Genomic DNA, 21,702 nt, shown 5'->3' with positions numbered 1-21,702 from the left:
TTTTTAAAGGTGATTTTATACCCATTTTCACGCCTGCAACATCTTTAGTTTTTTTTAGATACAAGTATCCTCATACAAATAATTCAACTAATATTTCAGTCCTTTCATCCCCCTTAAGTGGATTTTACGAAACCAAAAGAGTACGTATTTCTTCCTTTTTAAAGGAGACTCCAAATACCAATTTTTACGTCTGTAACAACTTCAGTTTTGGAGATATCAGTACCCTAATAAAAATAATTCAACCCCCTTTTCAGTCCCTCTTACCCCCATGTTATGTGTTTTTTTCCAAAAAACAAAATAATACCTGTTTTTTATTTTTAAAATATTTTTTTCTAGTTGCTTTACGTCGCACCGACACAGATAGATCTTATGCCGACGATGGGACAGGAAAGGTCTAGAAATGGGAAGGAAGCGGCCGTGGCCTTATTTAAGGTACAGCACCATCATTTGCCTGGTGTGAAAAGGGGAAACCACGGAAAAACCATCTTCAGGGCTGCCAACAGTGGGGTTCGAACCCACTATCTCCCGGATGCAAGCTCACAGCTGCGCACTCCTAACCACACGGCCAACTTGCCCGTTTTTTTTTTTTTTTTTAATATTAAAAATATCAATTTTCACATCTGTAACATGTTAAGTGTTTGAGATATAATGTAGATATGCTCATCTTAAAAATTCACGCCAACCCACATTTCAGTCCTTTTTACCCCCTCCCCCCTTAAGTGTTCTTTCCGAAAGCAGAATAATACATGTCTCTTTATTTTTAAAAGAGATTATAAATACCACTTCACGTCTGTAACATATTCAGTTTTTAGATATACTTAGGTATGCTCAGGGATTATGTGTATCAATTTTGGTTGGCAGCTATGCCCGAACGTACACGCATAATCTCGCTGCTGTAGAATCCTGGAGCTGACGTTGCCATGGTTGGGGCAGTTCATTTCTTTGTCCGATTCCGAGAGCAGAGGCAGTGTGATGCCAATATCTCCATAACGGTTGGTTTTAGGGCATTAAAACATGGTTTTTGAGCACGTAGGGCTTACCGAGTTTTGTTCTTTGCATCAAGGGGCTGAAAATGAACTTTGTCTCGACCTTGCACGACAAATTCAATATTTCGCCTATATTAGCCTATTATTTTTATATCTTTCCCGTCACCCCCCCCCCAAATTGTTTTGAAAATAATATACAGCCCATGTCCCTCAGGGATAATGTATATTTACATTAGTAAAAGTATTTTTAGAATAGGTCCAGTAGTTTCTAAGATTACCCTCCAGATATACACAAACTTGAAACATTCGCAATTCCTCTTTATTGTATTAGTACCGTATAGAACAAGGGATTCACAATTAAGTATTTATTTTCCACCTAGTCGATACAATGATTGCTTAAGGCAATTTTTAATGGTCAGTACCACTTTTGACCATTAAAAATTGCCTTAAGCAATCATTGTATCGACTAGGTGGAAAATAAATACTTAATTGTGAATCTATTGAAGTGCGATACGGACCATGAAGCTGATTTTATGTAATAGAACAAGGGAGTCGGACTGATTTTGTCTTTTCATGATTAGCTAAAAATCTTATGAACAAGGTGTGTTTGAATGACGAGTATTCTAATATTTGCGTGTCATCAGACTCCACGACTATGCCACAACCTGACAAAGTAATGAAGTTTACTTTTCATGGACTGACGTTCGTGATGCTCCTATTCCAAGAGATGAGCTGGAAAGATATTTAAAGCAACATTGTGGAATGGAAGAAGATAGATATAGTGTCCTATTGGAGAACAAATGAACAAAACTATCCAAAATTTCATCAGATCGCTAAGAAAGTATTATGTATGCAAGCATCAAGTTCAGCTTCAGAGAGAAATTTCAGTTCAGTGGGCTTCATTCTCAATGCACGACGGTCTCTTCTACAACCAGACAATGTTGATGCTCTTCTTTTTATTCACAGTAATTCCATTCCACCGCCATTAGAAATGACCAATAAACTATGCACACTAAGTAAAAGCTATATTCAGGTTTGTTTTTGTTGTTGGCATATTGCACGTCATTTCAGTTTGTCTTTTATTTTGAGGTAAACGCGAATGAAGTCCCATGAATATGCTTCGTGTTCTTTAGATTCATTTTCAGTCAATTGAATATTAGAATATTAGTTTATAACAAAGTTTCTGTTTGTTTTCAATTATTATTATTATTATTATTATTATTATTATTATTATTATTATTATTACAGCGCAGGAGAAATCTCTACTGTTTAATTTCAAAATGTGATTAGCCTACTTTGAAATGTGTTATTAGCGTACGGGAATTCGTAGAGTGAGTTCATCCGAACAGTAGTGTGACGCGAATATTTTGTTGTGCACGGCGCACATGTTATTGTGGAGAAGTGCTCAAGGTTATTCCACTGAGCCCGCCCAGATGGACTGCGGTGGGCTGTATGAGACCAGTGCTGTGGGCCAGTACGCGGCCGCGTCAGAAGAGAACGGCACTGCACGGACTGGGCTGCCGGAGCCCGTGGGTTTGAAGTGCTGCGCGGTGGGCCTGGCTGCAGGGCTCTGCTTTTTGCACAATCTGACATTAAGACCAAGTCATCGGCATAGGCCAAACTGCTTACTACTTTTCCACCTAACTGAATACCTCCCTGCCACTTTACACCTTTCAGTAGGTGATCCATATAAACTAAGAACAAAGATGAAAGATTACAGCCTTGTCTAATACATGTAAGTGCCTTGAACCAAGATTTCATTCTACCATCAATTCTCACTGCAGCCCAATTTTTAACACAAATGCCTTTGATTCCTTTTAATAACCTATCTTTAATTCAATAAACCCTCCAATACGCCTAAAATCTTTTCCCTCATTTCTCTGTTATATGCCTTCTCTAGATCTACAAAACATAAGCACACCTGTCTATTCCTCTATTAGCATTTTCCAATTACCTAGCGCATACCAAAAATCTGATCCTGACAGCTCCTCTGTGATCTGAAACCACACTGGTTTTCCAACTTTCAACCACTGATCCAACGCTCCCTTCCAAAATGCCAGTGAATACCTTGCCTGGTATCTTCTTTACCTACCGCTTTTTCCACACACCTGTGGGGTCGCAGGTGCCAACTGCATCACAAACCAGGATTTGGTCCTGTTTTACGGCCGGATGCCCTTCCTGACGCCAACGCTTATTTATCTATCTATCTATCTATCTATCTATCTATCTATCTATCTATCTATCTATCTATCTATCTATCTATCTATCTATCTATATGGAGGGATGTAATCACTATTGCGTGTTTCTGTGGTGGCTGGTAATGTGGTATGTTGTCTGAAAATGAAGAGGAGAGTGTTGGGACAGACACAAACATCAGTCCCCGAGCCAGATGAATTAATCAGAATCGATTAATATTCCCGACCCAGCCGGGAATCAAACCCGGGACCCTCTGAACTGAAGGCCACTACACTGATCATTCAGCTAACGAGTCGGACAAAACACCTTGCCTGGTATTCTGATAATGAAATACCTCAATAGCTGTTGCAATCCTTCCTGTTTCCTTATTTAAAGATAAGTGCAATTACTACTTTTGTCCAATTAGAAGTTACCTTACCAATAAGCTAATCTTATTACTCTAGGAAGCCATTTCATTCCTGCCTTCCCACTATATTTCACCATTTCAGGCCTGATTTCATCTATCACTGCTGTTTTTTGACAATGGAGTTTATTTACCATCCTTTCCACTTCATCAAGTGTAATTTCACCAACAGCACTGCCCTCCTCCCCAGAAGTTTGGTCGTTTATGACGTCACCAGCAAGATTTCCCTTTACACTGAAAAGATTTTCAAAATATTCCTTCCACCTGTCCAGTGATTCCCTAGGAGCTGTTATAGGTTCACCTGATTAACCCGAAGCACTACTCATTTTCTTTTTCCCTCCCTTCCTAAGATTCTTTATTACTGTTCAGAAACGTTTCCCTGTTGCTTGACCTAGCCTTACCAAAAAGAAAAATTATATAATTGGTCCATGTTGTCAATACAAGAGTGTCTTCAAAGAAAAATTGAGAAAATTTAAAAAGTTAGTGAATGTTTCGGCTGCATTAGGCCTTCTTCAGACTTACTACACTGTCAATACAGAAAACAAAAACTTGATATTTTAAGTATCAGTAGCAAGTTGCTCTATGGAAAAGTTATGTACTGTATATAATGACAAAGGGAAAAGAAAAAAAAGGAATAAGTAAATGAAAGGGGAAAATAAATGTAAAATGAAATAAATGCGACTACTGTCGGATTTTTTATTATGGACACTCGAGTTTAAGCTTTAATTACAAACGAACCAATACGCCTATTGCAATGCGAGTTATACCAATATTTTCCTTGTTTAATTCTACATTAGCGTATATAAGACATATTGTTTGCGACGTTCATTAAATTTTTTTTTTATTTGTGATTGTAATAAATATTGCCCGGGTTTTTGGCTTCTTCTCTAGGAAGTGCTCACTTAGGAATATATGCAAGGAAAACTACTTGTCTGATGGTAATGAAATTTTTATATGTTATAACCACATGTATTTGTAGTGTAATACTCAAGTTGCAATTTTTTTCAACCACCCCGAAAAAAGTTCTTATCATTTTTCTAAAGCAACTCTTTCTCAGCCCAGGATAAACGTACAACAGCAAACATGGGCTTGTTTTGAAGCACTCAGTCATGGTTATCAGAAACTACAACAACTGTAACCGTACAGTTTGGTACCGAATTTATGAAGAGTAATAATGAAAGGAGGTTTTGTGCACGCCGAACCGTGCGATTAACAGCAGGCCGGGTGGGGAAATCGGGCGCAGTATTGCTGCATTCAGTAGTAATCACGCGCGCAACGAACACAGCTTTTCGTTTACTTTCAACCTTTAATTGTATTTCCTCTTATAAATTCCACTTCCCATCACCTTTTCTCATAAGGGCTTTGGACCTTCAAAGGCAGGTTTAAAAATGGTTGACTTCCTAATTTACAAATATCACAATGTAAAATTTTTACAAGAGTTATTTGCATTATTATTTACATATATTTACAATATTTAATTCTATCAATTTTTTCGTCTGAAAAATCACTGTGTTCCGATGAATCGGTGCTACTGTCATTCATGTTGATTATAACAGGCTCGAAATAAAGGAGTTTTCAGACAGTCCATCTTTTTCCCAGTAGTGGCCTTCAATTTTCTTAGCGTGTTTAATGCATTGTTTCCAGAGTTCAGGGGTGACGGTACGTAAGGCTTCTCGGCATAAAGCGTTAATTGCTTCCATACCTCTACCATTTTCTAATGTGTTAGCCATATTTGTTTTTGCTATTTTCCCTTTTACGTAAGCCCAAATGAGCTCGATTGGATTAATCTCGCAATGGGCCACTGGTAACCAAACAAGCTGTACATCTGGTCGAAGTCGTTTAGTCAGTTGTTCCAGCTTCTTTAACGGTGTTTGAAAATAATGCCTGGCAAGGACAATCAGCTCTGATTTCGTTAATTTGTTATAATCGTGGTAGTGAAATATTCTTTGATGTTATCCAGGATATAATTTCAGGTTTCAGCCATGACATGTTCGGGTTTTTAGATGAAGGATCGACCATCGTATGATATGGAGCTTGATCTATAAGGACAGCCGACCTTTGAGGCAATAAACTCAGGACTTTCGTGAACCATTCTTCATAATGAGTCGAGTTCATCTCATTGTGGTAATCACCACTGCCTTTCTTGCCAATAAAACAAAGTTCTGCACAGTCAAGAAATCCTTCTTCACTTGCGATATGTAAAATTATGATGCGTTTCCCAGCTCCAGACGGTGTTTTGAACCCTCCACACCATCCATAAATTTGCTGAATGTACCTTCTGTACAGATTATAGTTGTCAAAGTTGTTTTCTAAAGCTTCAACCACGTTTTCTTGCCAACCATATTTCAGAGTATGGTTCTGTCCGCACCACGTCTCGCCTGTAAAGAAGATCTTGTAGCTCTGTGCTCTTAAGTCTCTAATTCGTCTAAGGTAGGTATGGAAATTCTAAATTCCCATGGAGGGAATTAGATATTTTTCCACCAATAGAGCATATCAAAAATCAGATCAAAAATTAGATGTATGTCTTTTCAGGCGTTTGCTCTATTAACCAGCATTTCGTCTTAGGTCTGACACTAGACTCGTCAGAGTGGGATGTGTCAGACCCTACCCACTGATGCTGGGGTGTATGCAGGTGAATTTGTCAGAAGCCTATTTATGGTGGAAAAATATCTAATTCCCTCCATGGGAATTTAGAATTTCCATTTGGAATTGCTAGGCGGGCATTAATTCCATTGTGGAGTTTTATCTCCCGTATGCAGTTGTCAGACTGTGCCTCATAAATAGGCTTCTGACAAATTCACCTGCATACACCCCAGCATCAGTGGGTAGGGTCTGACACATCCCACTCTGACGAGTCTAGTGTCAGACCTAAGACGAAATGCTGGTTAATAGAGCAAACGCCTGAAAAGACATACATCTAATTTTTGATCTGATTTTTGATATGCTCTATTGGTGGAAAAATATCTAATTCCCTCCATGGGAATTTAGAATTTCCATTTGGAATTGCTAGGCGGGCATTAATTCCATTGTGGAGTTTTATCTCCCGTATGCAGTTGTCAGACTGTGCCTCATAAATAGGCTTCTGACAAATTCACCTGCATACACCCCAGCATCAGTGGGTAGGGTCTGACACATCCCACTCTGACGAGTCTAGTGTCAGACCTAAGACGAAATGCTGGTTAATAGAGCAAACGCCTGAAAAGACATACATCTAATTTTTGATCTGATTTTTTATATGCTCAATTGGTGGAAAAATATCTAATTCCCTCCATGGGAATTTAGAATTTCCATTTGGAATTGCTAGGCGGGCATTAATTCCATTGTGGAGTTTTATCCCCCGTATGCAGTTGTCAGACTGTGCCTCATAAATAGGCTCTGACAAATTCACCTGCATACACCCCAGCATCAGTGGGTAGGGTCTGACATATCCCACTCTGACGAGTCTAGTGTCAGACCTAAGACGAAATGCTGGTTAATAGAGCAAACGCCTAAAATGACATACATCTAATTTTTGATCTGATTTTTGATATGCTCTATTGGTGGAAAAATATCTAATTCCCTCCATGGGAATTTAGAATTTCCATTTGGAATTGCTAGGCGGGCATTAATTCCATTGTGGAGTTTTATCTCCCGTATGCAGTTGTCAGACTGTGCCTCATAAATAGGCTTCTGACAAATTCACCTGCATACACCCCAGCATCAGTGGGTAGGGTCTGACACATCCCACTCTGACGAGTCTAGTGTCAGACCTAAGACGAAATGCTGGTTAATAGAGCAAACGCCTGAAAAGACATACATCTAATTTTTGATCTGATTTAAGGTAGGTATGTCGGGATGCAACATCTGTCACAGATTCAATTAGCACTGGTTTTCTGTTTAGTTTTTTGAATCGGAATCCCAAGCTTCGAACTACTTTCAAAAGCGTAGAAATTGACATATCAGGAAAATCCGGCATAATTTCTAACAGTTTCATGCGGAGGCTTTAATTGTGGGATATATCTTATTCATATAAAAATCGTGCATATTTCTTCGTATTGTGCCCAAAGTAAAATCATCGAGATGGATTTTCGGACACCCCGGTCTCACACACTGCTTCTTTCTTGACCTGGATGACGTATTTCCATCATTCTCCTTTGAAGCGGCTCCTACTCTCTTCACTGACGACAGCGATAATACAAGACAATCTGCCACCTTGTACACAGGGAACATCTTGTCCCCTACTTTTACCCCCCTCGCATTGAAAGAAACAAATAGCACTCATAATCATTGCAAGTTCACCCTCTGATAACAGCGGTCTCGGAGGCATCTTGAAGTGACGTGGCCAACATGTAGAACATAGGACAGCTTGCGGATAAACCAAGGTCATGGGCATTCCGTTGCACAACTGCCCGGGGCGAGTGTACTGTGTTTGTTGCGCGCGTGATTACTACTGAATGCGGCAACACTGCACCCGTTTTCACCAGCCGGCCTGCTGTTAATCGTACGGTCCGGCGTACACAAAGCCTCCTTTCAATATTACTCTTCATAAATTCGGTACCAAACTGTACGGTTACAGTTGTTGTAGTTTCTGATAACCATGACTGAGTGCTTCAAAACAAGCCCAAGTTTGCTGTTGTACGTTTATCCTGGGCTGAGAAAGAGTTGCTTTAGAAAAATGATAAGAACTTTTTTCGGGGCGGTTGAAAAAAATTGCAACTATGTGGTTATAACATATAAAAATTTCATTACCATCAGACAAGTAGTTTTCCTTGCATATATTCCTAAGTGAGCACTTCCTAGAGAAGAAGCCAAAAATCCGGGCAATATTTATTACAATCACAAATTTAAAAAAATTTAATGAACGTCGCAAACAATGTGTCTTATATACGCTAATGTAGAATTAAACAAGGAAAATATTGGTATAACTCGCATTGCAATAGGCGTATTGGTTCGTTTGTAATTAAAGCCTAAACTCGAGTGTCCATAATAAAAAATCCGACAGTAAATTCATGTTGTGTATTGAAAAATGTAAAAACAAAAGAAGTACCGGTAGTAAAACATGAACCGAGCTCGATAGCTGCAGTTGCTTAAATGCGGCCAGTATCCAGTATTCGGGAGATAGTAGGTTCGAACCCCACTGTCGGCAGCCCTGAAAATGGTTTTCCGTGGTTTTCCATTTTCACACCAGGCAAATGCTGGGGCTGTACCTTAATTAAGGCCACGGCTGCTTCCTTCCCACTCCTAGCCCTTTCCTGTCCCACGTTGCCATAAGACCTATCTGTGTCGGTGTGCCGTAAAGCAACTAGCAAAAAAAAAAGTAAAACATGAAAAAAAATTGATTGCCAAGCAGGTCAGCTGTTAACTGTGGGAGAGAGAGGGAAATGATGAGAGGGAGAACTTGAAAATTTATGAATGAGTTATAAATAACTTAAAAAATTTTATCGAGAAGGATTTTTAATACCTAGAAAAAAACAGTAGTCTGATCACGAATTTAATTTAAAATGAAAGTAGAGTGATCTAAATGTATGAAAATGTAATTAGCTCTTATTTTCTCTATGGAGGATCAATAAATCATTGTCAATGGATGTGAATTGATGATAGCAATCTGGCACATGTTCACTCATAGCTGAAAATCTATTGTGCTTTACAGCATTAACATGTTCTTAATAACGGATATGGAAATGCCTATCAGTTGGCCAAAGTAACTTGAAGTACAGTTTTGACATTTGAGTTTGTCATTATCATCGGTTTGCCCTTCCAGCGAGCTGGGTAGGTTATTTGAAAACGAGCATCTCCCAAAGTTGTCTATTCAAAAAGACTTTGTTGTCCATAACAGATTCCCAATTCCATCCTCTTCTCTCCACGTCTTCCCTCAGTTGGTCCATCCATCTTCTTCTTGGTTTTCCGGCTGGTCTTCTACCCATTATTCTCTTTTCCAAATAAGCACATGGTAACCTTGTAGTATTCATTCATTTAACATGCCCAAATCATTTAAGTCTAGATGACCTAAGTCTTTCCTCCATCAATTCATTTAGACCTAGGTTAGATCAGATCTCATCATATTTCACATGATCAAGTCGTGTCTTTTGGAGGGCAGTTCTAAGAAGTTTCCCTTCGCAGGCTTGAATCCTACTACAATCCTTTGATATTAGTGTGCAGGTTTCCAGAGAATGTGTAAGGATGGGAATGAAATATGACTTGTACAGGGTCTTTTTAGTTCTTTGTGGGACCTTCTCCTCTCATAGTAGGTGTCTAACGATACTGTAAAAATCAGAGCCTTTGGTTACTCTGTTTGTTATTTCTATCTCAACTCTATTATTACTAGCCATTTGAGTTTGCAAACACCTGAATTGCAATATGTTATTATTGATGACAGTATGTTTATTATAAAAAATGTTGGAGTTTGCATTATGAGTTTTGAATGCTCGAGTAAAATTTTGTTTTTTTAAAACACAGGTTGGTGACTGGAATGTTTTTTTTTTTTAATTATAGGTAAAAGTGAGGATTTCATTTTGCTTTTTGATTCTATAGCATGCGAAGCAGAGGGATTTTTTAATTTTATTTTATGAATTATCTTGTCAGCAAATTGTTTATCATAATGATTATTGAGTCCAATATTATAAATAATGTTGATTTCTTTTTCTTTTCATAGGACTTTTTGTGTTGTGTTTTCCAAGTGTTTCGTTAACTTTATATTCTATCTTTAAGGCTGAAGAAAGCCCAATGGGGCTGAAACATGTACCAACTGTGTGAATTTCCTCAATTTTTCTTTTAAGACACACTTGTATTGACTAAGGTGGACCAATTATATATTTTTTTCTTTTACTCTACAGTCAATACAAAACAAATTAAATACAGTATGAGATTATTATATTGTTAGTCTTTCCAGGTTATTAACAAAATATTCACATGACTTCTACTTGGATTTAATAATTATTTGTTTCACTCTGTTTCTTCCATCTATGTACAATTCCCTGTCTGCATTGGTCCTTGTTTGAAGGATTCCTTTTAAATTTACAAGTTACCCTCACTTCATCATTCCAACAAGATGTTTACTTTTCCCCACCTTTACACACACATGTTCCCAGGTATTCCGTTGTTGTTTCTATTACAATATCCCTGTATGCCACCCACTCTCTTTCTATATCCTGAACCTGCTTACTGTCTACTGTTTGAAAATTTTCACTTATCATGTTCATATAGGCCTAATGCTGTGTAATTTCCATGTCTTAGAGATTTTCTACCCATATTCGTCTATTTCTCTGTTCTAAGTGTAGAGATACTTAGTACACTACAGATCAGACAGTGGTCTGTATCATCAAGAAATCCCCGGAACCCACACACTCCTAACAGATCTCCTGAATGCAAAGTTGTTATGTCATAGTCTATTATGGATTTGGTGCCCCTACTCTCCCATGCATAGCAGTGAATAGCCTTATGCTTGAAGAATGTATTTGTAACTGCTAAACCTATACTAGCACAGAAGTCCAGAAAATGATACCTAATAGCTTCCATATCTTCCCCAAATTTACCCACCATCCTTTCATACCCTTCAGTTCTATTTTCAACTCTCACACTGAAATCATCCATTACCACTATCCTATCCTTGCTGCTTTACCCTGACGATGATGTCACTTAGTGCTTCATACAACTTACCAACTTCATCCTCATCTGCACTCTCAGATGAGGAATACACAAAGACAATTCTCATCCTAATTCCTCCAACAGCCTAATCTACCCACATCATTCACTCATTTGCATGCCTAACAGAAACTATATTGCATGCAATAGTATTTCTGAAGAACAGTTCTACTTCATACTCTGCCCTTTAGTTTTTTTAACTCTTGTTAAGAATAGTGTTGTGACTTGTGACACTATATATCGAACACTTACGGTTATCTCTATGAATTACTGATCAGTATTGTTTTCCGGTGAAGAACAGGCCTCTGAAGTAATTATAAAACCTTAACGGAACATCCTCTGGTTGCAACTAGCTTGTTCAGACTTTTAACCCTTAGCACTCACGTGGCGGGCCATGCCTGACAACGAGAATATCCCGCATAGATCCTATGTTTCTTCCCTATATAACTCCATTGCCGGGTTACGCGTGCATGAATTACAGGTACAGTAAGCTACTGGCATCCTTCGACAACAATTTGAAGCCATATATAGCTATAATCTCTTTGAAATCAGGCTTTGTGTGCATTCTTTGAAGACCATGTGAGTTTGTAAATAAATGTTGAGCAGCATGAGAAAGAAATAGCCAGACTTTTAGGTGAAAGTGACGTTGATTTCAGCAATAGTGAGAGTGATTTTCAATTAAGTGGTTGGGAAGATATTGCAGAACAAGATTGTGTTCGTAATCTATAATCTTCATTTCCGTATTGACGAATTACACAATTAAAAATAGGAAAGAATTTCCACCAATCAATACTTGTTTTTTTATAATCTTTTACTCATGCAATTTTACAACCATATCTTTTAAACTCCAAGAACAGCAGCTGAGTGTACAAATGTAAATGGGACTTAAATACGAGAGTTGATGAATTGACCAACAAGCAAGATACGAATGTTCATGTGCACGAAATGTTTTTTATATATTGTATTTTATCCTGTACATATATATATAAGTTAGTTTAAGTAAAGATATGTTTTATACACTAATTTTAGGACCTCAACATAATATTTTAGACATACAGTTGCAATATTGTACATACTGACATATATGCCAATTCACGATAAGACATGCCCCATTTGTATGTGACTAAATGCACATCATCATATAACATTCCTTTGACAATGCAATTTAATCAAAGCTTCATCATATAAATATGTATTCATGGTTCAGCTGAAGATGACCTTGTATATGGGGTCGAAACCGGTCCTGTAGCTTAATATAAGCAATAAAAAAACAAGTATTGATTGGTGGAAATTCTTTCCTATTTTTAATTGCAAGATTGTGTTGGCGAGTTGAGTGATGAAAATCCCAATAATGAGAAAATTATGCTAAATGGCAATGCTGGTACCTCTGCTGATGGCTGGAGGAAATACAGTCATACTGACTTGGACTTCAGAAGCCCATTCACAGGTACGTCAGGTTATAAACCACCGCAAGGTTGAATGAACTTGACTTTTTCCAATTATTCTTGACAGACGAGTTATTGTCGGAAATTGTGCACGAGACTAACCGGTATGCCTAAAGTACGACGTGAGACTGTGTTTTTCAGCAATACTTGTAGAAAAAAGCCTGGATTACATCCCGACAAGTTTTTTTTGGGAAGTTCCACACAATGCTGTATTACAGACAAAAAGTAACTGTCAGATAATTTCAGGTTTGAATATGCTGAACAGTGCACCTGAATACTGTACTGTACTTGTATTATGTTCATTTTGTGTTTGCCTTAGTTGATTTTTATTAATATGCTGTCAATATGTTTGTGCTGTCTGTTATCCCTCTACAAGCAGATTCTTAAATGGAGCTGGAGAGGCAGGAGTGTTCAGAAAGAAAGGAGGGCTAAGGGTTAAAATGTATAATTTGTAGGCTCACGGCACCCTTAAATGCAAAAGTTGTATTCCTTCATATATCGAACAGTCTGCGTTATATATCGATCAGGGAGGTCTTATTTATCGAACATGATTTTTATATATCGAACGGCAAGGTTTTAAATACGAATAGAAATATTTATTATACCTCTTTACTTAAAACATTATATGATTGTAATAACATGAGCAAAATAGAATGATTCTTAAATATAAATCACAAAAGTAGAGGAGGCAATTTTAATACATATTAAAATACCCTGAGACACACAAAAATCAATCCTTTCACAGAGAGCAGAACATGTCTTTAGTCTTCCTGTTTCTTTTCTTTATCTTCAATTCTTCCCGGTACTCCTTTGAAGATATCACGTATGTTTTCCTTATCTAAACTGATGAGGTTTTTCTGGTACTTCAGGAACTTCAAGAAAATTTTTGAAAGAATCCTCGCTACTTCTTGAGGTGGGTGAGCAAGCAAGTTCCGAAGCAATTTTATGCTCATTCAATAATTTTGGCTTGTGAACTCTTACTCCACACTTCAAACTGACGGCACCAGGAAGATCCTTCTTGGGGAGAAGGTACATACACTTCTAAACGTTCATCATTCCACGTGAAATCATCTCTGCCCTGATCACCATCATCTTTTGATGAACTGTCTGTCATCGTTTCATTCTGATTATGAAATGTACAAGTGTTACTCCAGTAACATCGATAAGTGTTCATCATATAGGCAATTATCAACTGCATAAAATTGTTAATATAGTTTATGAAGGTTCAGTAACAATTACACAAGTCAAGTAATACTGAATCAATACAATCAGCCAGATCTCAATTGTTTTTTAAATTGATTTTAAAAGGATGTTCAACAGATTAATTTCATCAATAAATTTAAAGGACAATGTTAACACTAAGATTTTAGACAAATGTGTTTTAACTTTAAGACATAATTTTTATTGTTATATGACTTGTAAAATATTATAAGATTTATCACTCATGTTTACAAAGCATATTTTAGCTCAATAGAATATGTTCACAATCTTATCAAACCTTGGGTAAATGTTAATTGGTTGATGATACTCAAAAAAGGGAGCAAAACATGTACCACATTAACAATTTAATAAAGATGTAAGTCCTCATTAGCTATTATGTATTGAATAGGTGGTATTTAATAAAATTATACGAATTCGTATCACAAGTAGATCTTCAATACGGACAAAAAATGAAATTTATAACCTGCAATCATTCTGATTAGCTGAAATTGTTTCACGTGTTGCCTTGTACCGAGCTGTAACACTTTTCCAATAAGCATACAAATCTGGTTCACCATTGTTCTGTTTTCCTCCATCATGTCTTAGTTTGTCACTGAACTTATCGAGAATACGAGGACACGAGAATTCTTCCAGGTCATCAAGCACAAACTTTACTTCTGATTGGAAGTGGAAAGGGATGAAGGGCTGCCTTCGTCACTCTCTTGCTGTTGCCTTCGTACTGGGGTTCTCAAAATATCTGCAACACATTTTATGTAGTCCACAGCATTGGGATCTAGTGGATAGAGACCGCACTTGCAAAGGGTGCTTTTCACAATATCTGGTCTAACAGCATCATCCCAAACTTTCTTTAACGTGGGTGCAAAATTTACCTTGTTTACTGATGCACCAATAAATCACCAAGGTATTTTCTTCTTGCCTTGAAAAGCATTTTCCCAAGCTCTCTTTAGAGGTGCAAATACCCCCACATCTGCTGGTTGCAGAAGATAGGTGGCGTTAGGGTAAAGGCAGTACAATATTATTCCATGGCCATGACAATATTTACTGACTTGATGGGATAAGTGACTCCTGTGTCCATCAAGAAATAGAACAACAGGAAGTGTAATTTTCTCTACCTCTAGCCATGACCTAAAGTGATGAAGGTAGTTCAGAAACGTTGGGGGCCTTCATCCAGCCACTTTCAGTTTTCTCATATATCCAAGGCTCAGGTACACTATCTTTGATAAGTTGCTGAAGTTGTATGTTGCTGTAGACGATCATTGTTGGGGCACAACGCCCGTCAGCACAGAAATTTCCAAGCACTGTTATGCCTTCTTTCTCTTTACAGGTTGCTGTAATTTGAAGCTGTTCCCCTCTGACTCCAAGGTACTTTCCTGAAACCTTATGGAACAGAAAACTTGTCTCGTTTGCATTGAAGATCCTGCTTGGGTCTTCCATAATTGATCTTACATCCTCAGATTCCAGGTAGTACAACAGTCCAGCAAACCAACCACATATTCTCTCTTCCGAGACAGCCGCCCTGCCCTTGCTAATGATTTCAGCCTTCTTCTGAGACAGGGAAGGATGCCAATAAACTAACCCTGCAAACCAATCCTGAGAACTTCCACATGAAGCAGGTCTACATGCCCACTGCAGATAAACTAGACGAAGAGTTATACAATCAGATAGGAGAACAACTTGGTAGAAATCCAAGGAAGAAGCCAGTCTACATCTTAGGGGACTTCAATGCCAAAGTCAGATGTATCGGAGATGACCTACACCTTCAAAAATCATTGGACGGTTTGGACTAGGGCTGAGAAATGAGAAGGAGAAAATTTGCTGCATTCTACCACAGAGCACAGCCTAGTAATTAGAAACACAACGTTCCAGCACAACTCATGCCGACTCCCGCTTGGACCAGCTCCACCAAAACGTACAAGAATCTGATCTAGTATGCACTAGTAAAATGGCGATGGAGAACATCTGTAAGTAACATTTAAGTGAAACAGATGCTGACTGCAGTTTAGACCACAAGTTACTCAAAGTCACCTGTTCACTCAAGCTTTACTCAATTGGAAAGGGTGGACAGAGAATGCAAGTATGTGTCATGAACCCCCTTTAGCTGTAACATAACCTGCAAAAAGAAGTTAGATCACAGGTGACAAGGCATGGGTGGGAGTAAAGAACTGGATAGAGAAGGGTGCAAAGATGTGTGAATCCGCAACAGTTTGAAGAAGCACTGGGTTACAGACTCCACACTGACCTTATTTGAGGAGGGGAGAGCTTTGAGAACAGAAGGACACTAATGTGGAAATCAAGGCTGCGTGCATAAGGGACAAGAATGCCCAAATCAAAGACCTTTGCCATGAACTGAAACAGCATCCGGAACATCAGGAATCTTGGGAAGTTTTCAGTGAAGTGAAACATCTGGTAAAGGAATTCAATGTTTGGGGACAAGAAAAACTGATTCCAAAAGCATTGTGGAGGTGTAGAAGTGCTACTTGGAAACCTGTTCAAGGGAGACCCAGCAAGAAACACTGGAAACCATGATGGCCTACTGGGAAACAAGGAACCTTCAATCCTGAGACCGGAAGTTGAGAAGGCAATCAGACACCTGCAATGAAACAAAACTGGTGTGGATGGAATCACTGCTGAAATCCTAAAGAACATGGGTACAGAAGAAGTAGAAGTATTACTAGATCTCCGCAAGAAGGAATGGGAGACAGGGAATTGGGCAGATGAGCAGTGCGAGTCAATATTCATCCCAATTTACAAGAAAGGATCTCCCACAGATTGCAACAACTAAAGGATGGTGGCAATGATCCCTCACACTAGTAAGGTTCTTCTCCACATTATCTACAAGAGACTGAAAGCCTTTCTACAGCCATAAACAGCTGAAGAGCAGAGTGGGTTCGTGCCAGGCATAGGTTCATGGGAACAGATCCTGAACGTTCAACAGAATGTGAAGAAGGCTCAAGAATAAAACAACCTGACATTTTTGTGTCTTTTTAAATTATTTTAACCACTATGGTTTTTTTTGGTCTGTATTGACTTATATCTAATAACAACACTGAAAATCACTGGTAAAGATCTACGTCTGCCTTGTCAATACAACTAAAAATCTAATTAATCTATGTATGCCATTTTATTAATATAGAACTATGTACAAAATTTTATGAATATAGTTCACATCTGATTTTATAAGGACTTCCACTGGAGTTAATATAATTTTAAGGGTTCTTTCTTTTCATTCAATGTAATAGTATACGTATTGTGCAATAAACTAAAATTACGATGATGAGGATAATTTATATATTTATATATTTTATGGCTTTCAATTATAGAGAGGATCTTCTTCTTTTCTCTTATTTCTTAATTCTGAGAGATGATGATGATAATAATAATAATAATAATAATAATAATAATACACTTCAACAAACGGAGTTGATGGCACAAGGAAAAAAATTAACCAAAAATTACCAGTAAACTAACCAGCCCATTAAATGCTCATTAAACAACCACTATATAATATCAAAACAATGAAAATAATAAGGAAAATAATAATAATAGCAACACTAATAATAAAGCTAACAGTACAAATCAAAGTGGCCACTGATATCGCCAAAGCATGACATTATTATAAGCTATAAAGTTCATTTTTGTTCTGTATTCAAGTGCAATTATTACAAACAAATTTTCAGTACAATATATCAGTACCAAGACTGATGTAATATTATTTATTATTTTCTTATTAAAGCATGACATAACAGAAAGTTGCTGACAGGCTGACCTCACGCCAATGAAGGAGAACTGCACCACCTTGCACTCTTTGTTGGACTAGCAGGAGAGAGGACGTACTACTGGAGCGCTTCATTAAGAAAAGTTCTAACTTTCAAGTATTAAAGGGTATAAACAGAAATGAAACAAATGTTTCTACATTTATAAACAATTTTCATCATTAAAAAAGTAAAAGTGTGATTTGTACGAATCCAATGATGTTCTTTCAAGAACATAACATGTCTTTGTTTAATAATGTGTTTTTTACAGGTATGTTATATATTTTATAATTAGTGTTCAACAGACTGAAAAGCTTTAAAGTTACAATAACTCAAGCCTATGGCAAGGAGCCATGACTGATGAAGTTTCGATGAATACCGGTACTGACAATGGCCGAATTATTAAGGATGTGATGTGGAATTTGTACAGAATGAATGAACTGGCATAGGCATCACTTGTGATCACATGATGAGAGATCACTTGAAACTGAGATCTGCTGAGCCATCATTCATCCTGTCGCATCCTCTGGTAATGAATGTTGGCTGACTACAAAAGATGCATACTGTCAACTAAGTATCATGGAGAAAGGGGCATTGAGATGATCGTCATGCATCTCCTGACCGGACTGTACATTCCAGACAGATGTCAGAAAATGAATTGGCATTGCAACTTACGAGCAAAAGCAATTATTACTGCAAAGTTATTCCATTTCCAGAATACAATATTGTGTTCTATGATAGGCAATGTTTGGTACAAGTCTGTTAGGAAATGCTTCATCATACCAAACCCTTGCTTCATTCCTAGTGCATTTAGCCCATAGAAACACAAAATGCATATTTGCCATTTCACAGTTAGAATAATGTAGTTTTGACCACGATACACTGATCAGCCCAATCACTGATCTCCAAGCTTTCTTTTAGCCCTTATTTATTCAGTACAGTGGTAACTCACCAATGGCTTCTTTATTCTGTACAGTGAGGATACTACCAGATGGTTTTGACATCTATAAATCAATATGCTGCCTTGCAGATGAAGTAAGGGACTACTAAAGACTAAGGAAGTTCACCCTGACAGAAAAACCTTGACTGCATCAGGTCTAGCGAGTCAACAGAAGAGGAAAAGGAGTCCTGCAGTTCCTTATGGGAATCAAAGTCTGTATCATCTGAGGGCCTAGCAGGCATCAATTGTTGTAAAAGAGAGAGTCCCTCATAGTCCACTGGCACTACCTGAATCTCCAAGTAGCCTGTAAAGTGGCCTCCACTACATGCATTAGTCATGTGTCTTGGTAGGCTTGCTAGTTACCAACTGATGAGCCCAAATTTATTAATAAAACTTCCCTCCTGAGGAGGCAGCCTCAAGGACAAAGTACATCAACTATAAAGTAATTACATCTTCCAAGTCATTGGTGAATTTGCTAGAATGTGCCAGATAGAAATAACAACAATCACAAGGCTCGGAAGTAAATTTGAAATGTAGCATGATGTACAGTTTGTCAGAAGCTATATAGATGATTGCGGAGTATGGGTACTGAACCCCGTATTGCGGCAATAGCGATGTTATGATGAAGTTGTGTGCGGTTGAGACCAAGATAATTCCACTTCACACTGTAGTGAAATGCTGGCAACCAATAATGAGTTAGTTGGAATGTTTATAATTTCCAATAATGGACCAATTATATTGGAATTATATAACATTTCTCAGGAAAAGTTTTAAAAACCCAATTATTTAGTATATATTTAACAACTGTTGATGAAACCAGGCTTAACTCTATACATGATGGTGAAAACTTACTTATGGCAGCTTCTGACATATTTCAGAAACATTTCCTACTGCATCAACAAAGAGTGCCATCTACTTTACCAGACTTGTTAACGATACCGAATCTAAAATGAGGGACATTTTTTTGAACCAAGAAAAAAGTAAAATTATAAAATGATCAACTTACAATGAGGTAAATACAGTAATCTATATTATCTATACTGTTTAATCACAGAGCAGTGAATGCAGAAATACCAGCACCTTATGCCACAGACCACCTAGCAAATCAATAATTTAATTTTCATGAAAGAACACATTATTTAAGGCTTACGATCAAAAATCTTTTAGGATATTCATAGTTGTGGCTTGGCTTACACATGTTACAACAATTTACAGAAACCATGTCAACAATGAACATTTACGTAAACTAAACATTCAATTACTCACCTTAAGAGGGGTGATTTCCAACTTGGAGCTCTGAGCACTGATCCACTGCTCATCCTCTGAATCCATGTCATAGTCAGGTATATCCTGCTCCATGGCAAATGCTGAAATGTAACATGGACCCTCAGATAACAATGTGCTCAACATCATACCTATACACAGTTAGAAATTAAATTTTAATACTGCATGGTCTGTAATAGTATTTACATAACCCAACTACTGTATATGAAGGAAAAAAAAAAAAAAAGGATTTAAGTGATACATTGATATTAGACTGAGTACAATGACAGGTTAGTGCATTTAACGTGTTCCTATGCAAGTTCATATCTTTCTGTATGACTTATTTGTCACTTGTTTGTTCTTTTCCATTACTAAGTGCATACTAAACTGCACTGGAGACGTGACTATGCTCTTCATAGATTTTCAAAAATTTGTTATACAAGTAAAGGTTCAATTAAATTTAACAATTTTCTAGAAGTATCATTCATTGAAGTGTCATGCCAAATTTGGTCAACATGTAGTACGAGACATACTCAAACGAGAAAAAATACATCAAATATCTCAGTAAAGCTAGAATATAACCATTTTTCTACCATTACCTGGATAATCTTACATTAAACCAACCCTATCTTGATTAATTAAGAGACACAATTCGTGATCTTGATATTTTTACATTTTATTACAGTTAATATTATGTTTTTTTATTTATTTTCTGGTCTTTATGATATTTTGAATTATGTTTTGTGGTTTACATGGTGCCTTGTGTTGTTTTCTGCGTTTATAGCTGCTCTGTCGTATACTTAGTATAGGTTAGTACATGTGTTGTTTGTTTACGTTCATCGAATGGTTACTATGTTATTCTATATTCCATCCATTATCTAAAGGCTAAGCCTTGTCGCTGCAGCCACATTCCACAATCTTCAACAGTCCTTTTCATCATGAAATAGGAAGCAAAACCCAGCTGAGTGATTATGTTCCTAAGGTATGAGAGACGGAGTCTTCCTCTCGACTTCTTCCCTAGGACCTTTCCTTCGAAGACATTCTGGAGAAAGGTGTCATGTCGTAGGACGTGTCCAAGAAATTTACCTTTCCTCCGCTCTATTGAATAAATTAAGGTCCGTTTCTCATCATTCGATATTACGAATATTTTAAAGATTAACTAAGACAATCTCCGATTAGCACAATTAAGGCAGCATCTCATCTTTACGCCCTTACGAGTAAGAATTGTATCATCTCATGACCGTATTATTTGTGGCTAAACAGTCTAATCTGCTTACATATGATACTAACAATTTAGGTCAGCGTCTGCATTTGGATATTTGATTGGATATTTTGGATTTATATAGAAAATATTAACTTAAAAATGAGTACAAAATTTTATTGTTCCACCTTCTCAATACTTAAAATCATTTAACGTGGAAGGTGGAACAATAAAATTTTGTACTCATTTTTAAGTTAAGTCTTAACTCAATACGGAACCCAACCATGAAGTGTATTACTTTAAATGATAGAAAATCTTACAATATAATTAATTGAATGGCAATAATAATGGCGTATGGCCTCCGGAGAGGCCTGGTGCAGGTCTTTTACTAGTAGACGGCCTATTATTACAAGATATTAGAATCATTCCGTATTGACGGTTTTCACTTTACAAAGGTGAAGAATGAGAGTATCCTCCTAATTCAATACATCATATATTCATCATTCTATATTACGAATATTTTAAAGATTAACTAAGACAATCTCCAATTAGCACAATTAGGGCAGCATCTCATCTTTACGCCCTTATGAGTAAGAATTGTATCATCTCGTGACCATATTATTTGTGGCCAAACAGTCTAATCTGCTTACATATGATACCAACAATTTAGGAGGA

The 21,702-nt window shown here is 37.3% G+C and overlaps 1 protein-coding gene across 1 annotated transcript in view; it reads right to left on the bottom strand.

Moving 5' to 3' along the window:
* Positions 1–21,702, bottom strand: part of E(Pc) (Enhancer of Polycomb) — a 460,358-nt gene that overhangs the window by 256,068 nt on the left and 182,588 nt on the right. Inside the window, exon 3 of the mRNA XM_067148053.1 lies at positions 19,830–19,930. Within this exon, the coding sequence (XP_067004154.1) occupies positions 19,830–19,930 (101 nt within the window). The remainder of the gene's footprint in view (positions 1–19,829; positions 19,931–21,702) is intronic.

The sequence above is a fragment of the Anabrus simplex genome, chromosome 5, assembly GCF_040414725.1.
Source record: "Anabrus simplex isolate iqAnaSimp1 chromosome 5, ASM4041472v1, whole genome shotgun sequence".
NCBI classification, from domain to species: Eukaryota; Metazoa; Arthropoda; class Insecta; order Orthoptera; family Tettigoniidae; genus Anabrus; species Anabrus simplex.
Note: the sequence above shows the minus strand (reverse complement) of the source record. Positions and strands in the feature narration are given on the sequence as shown.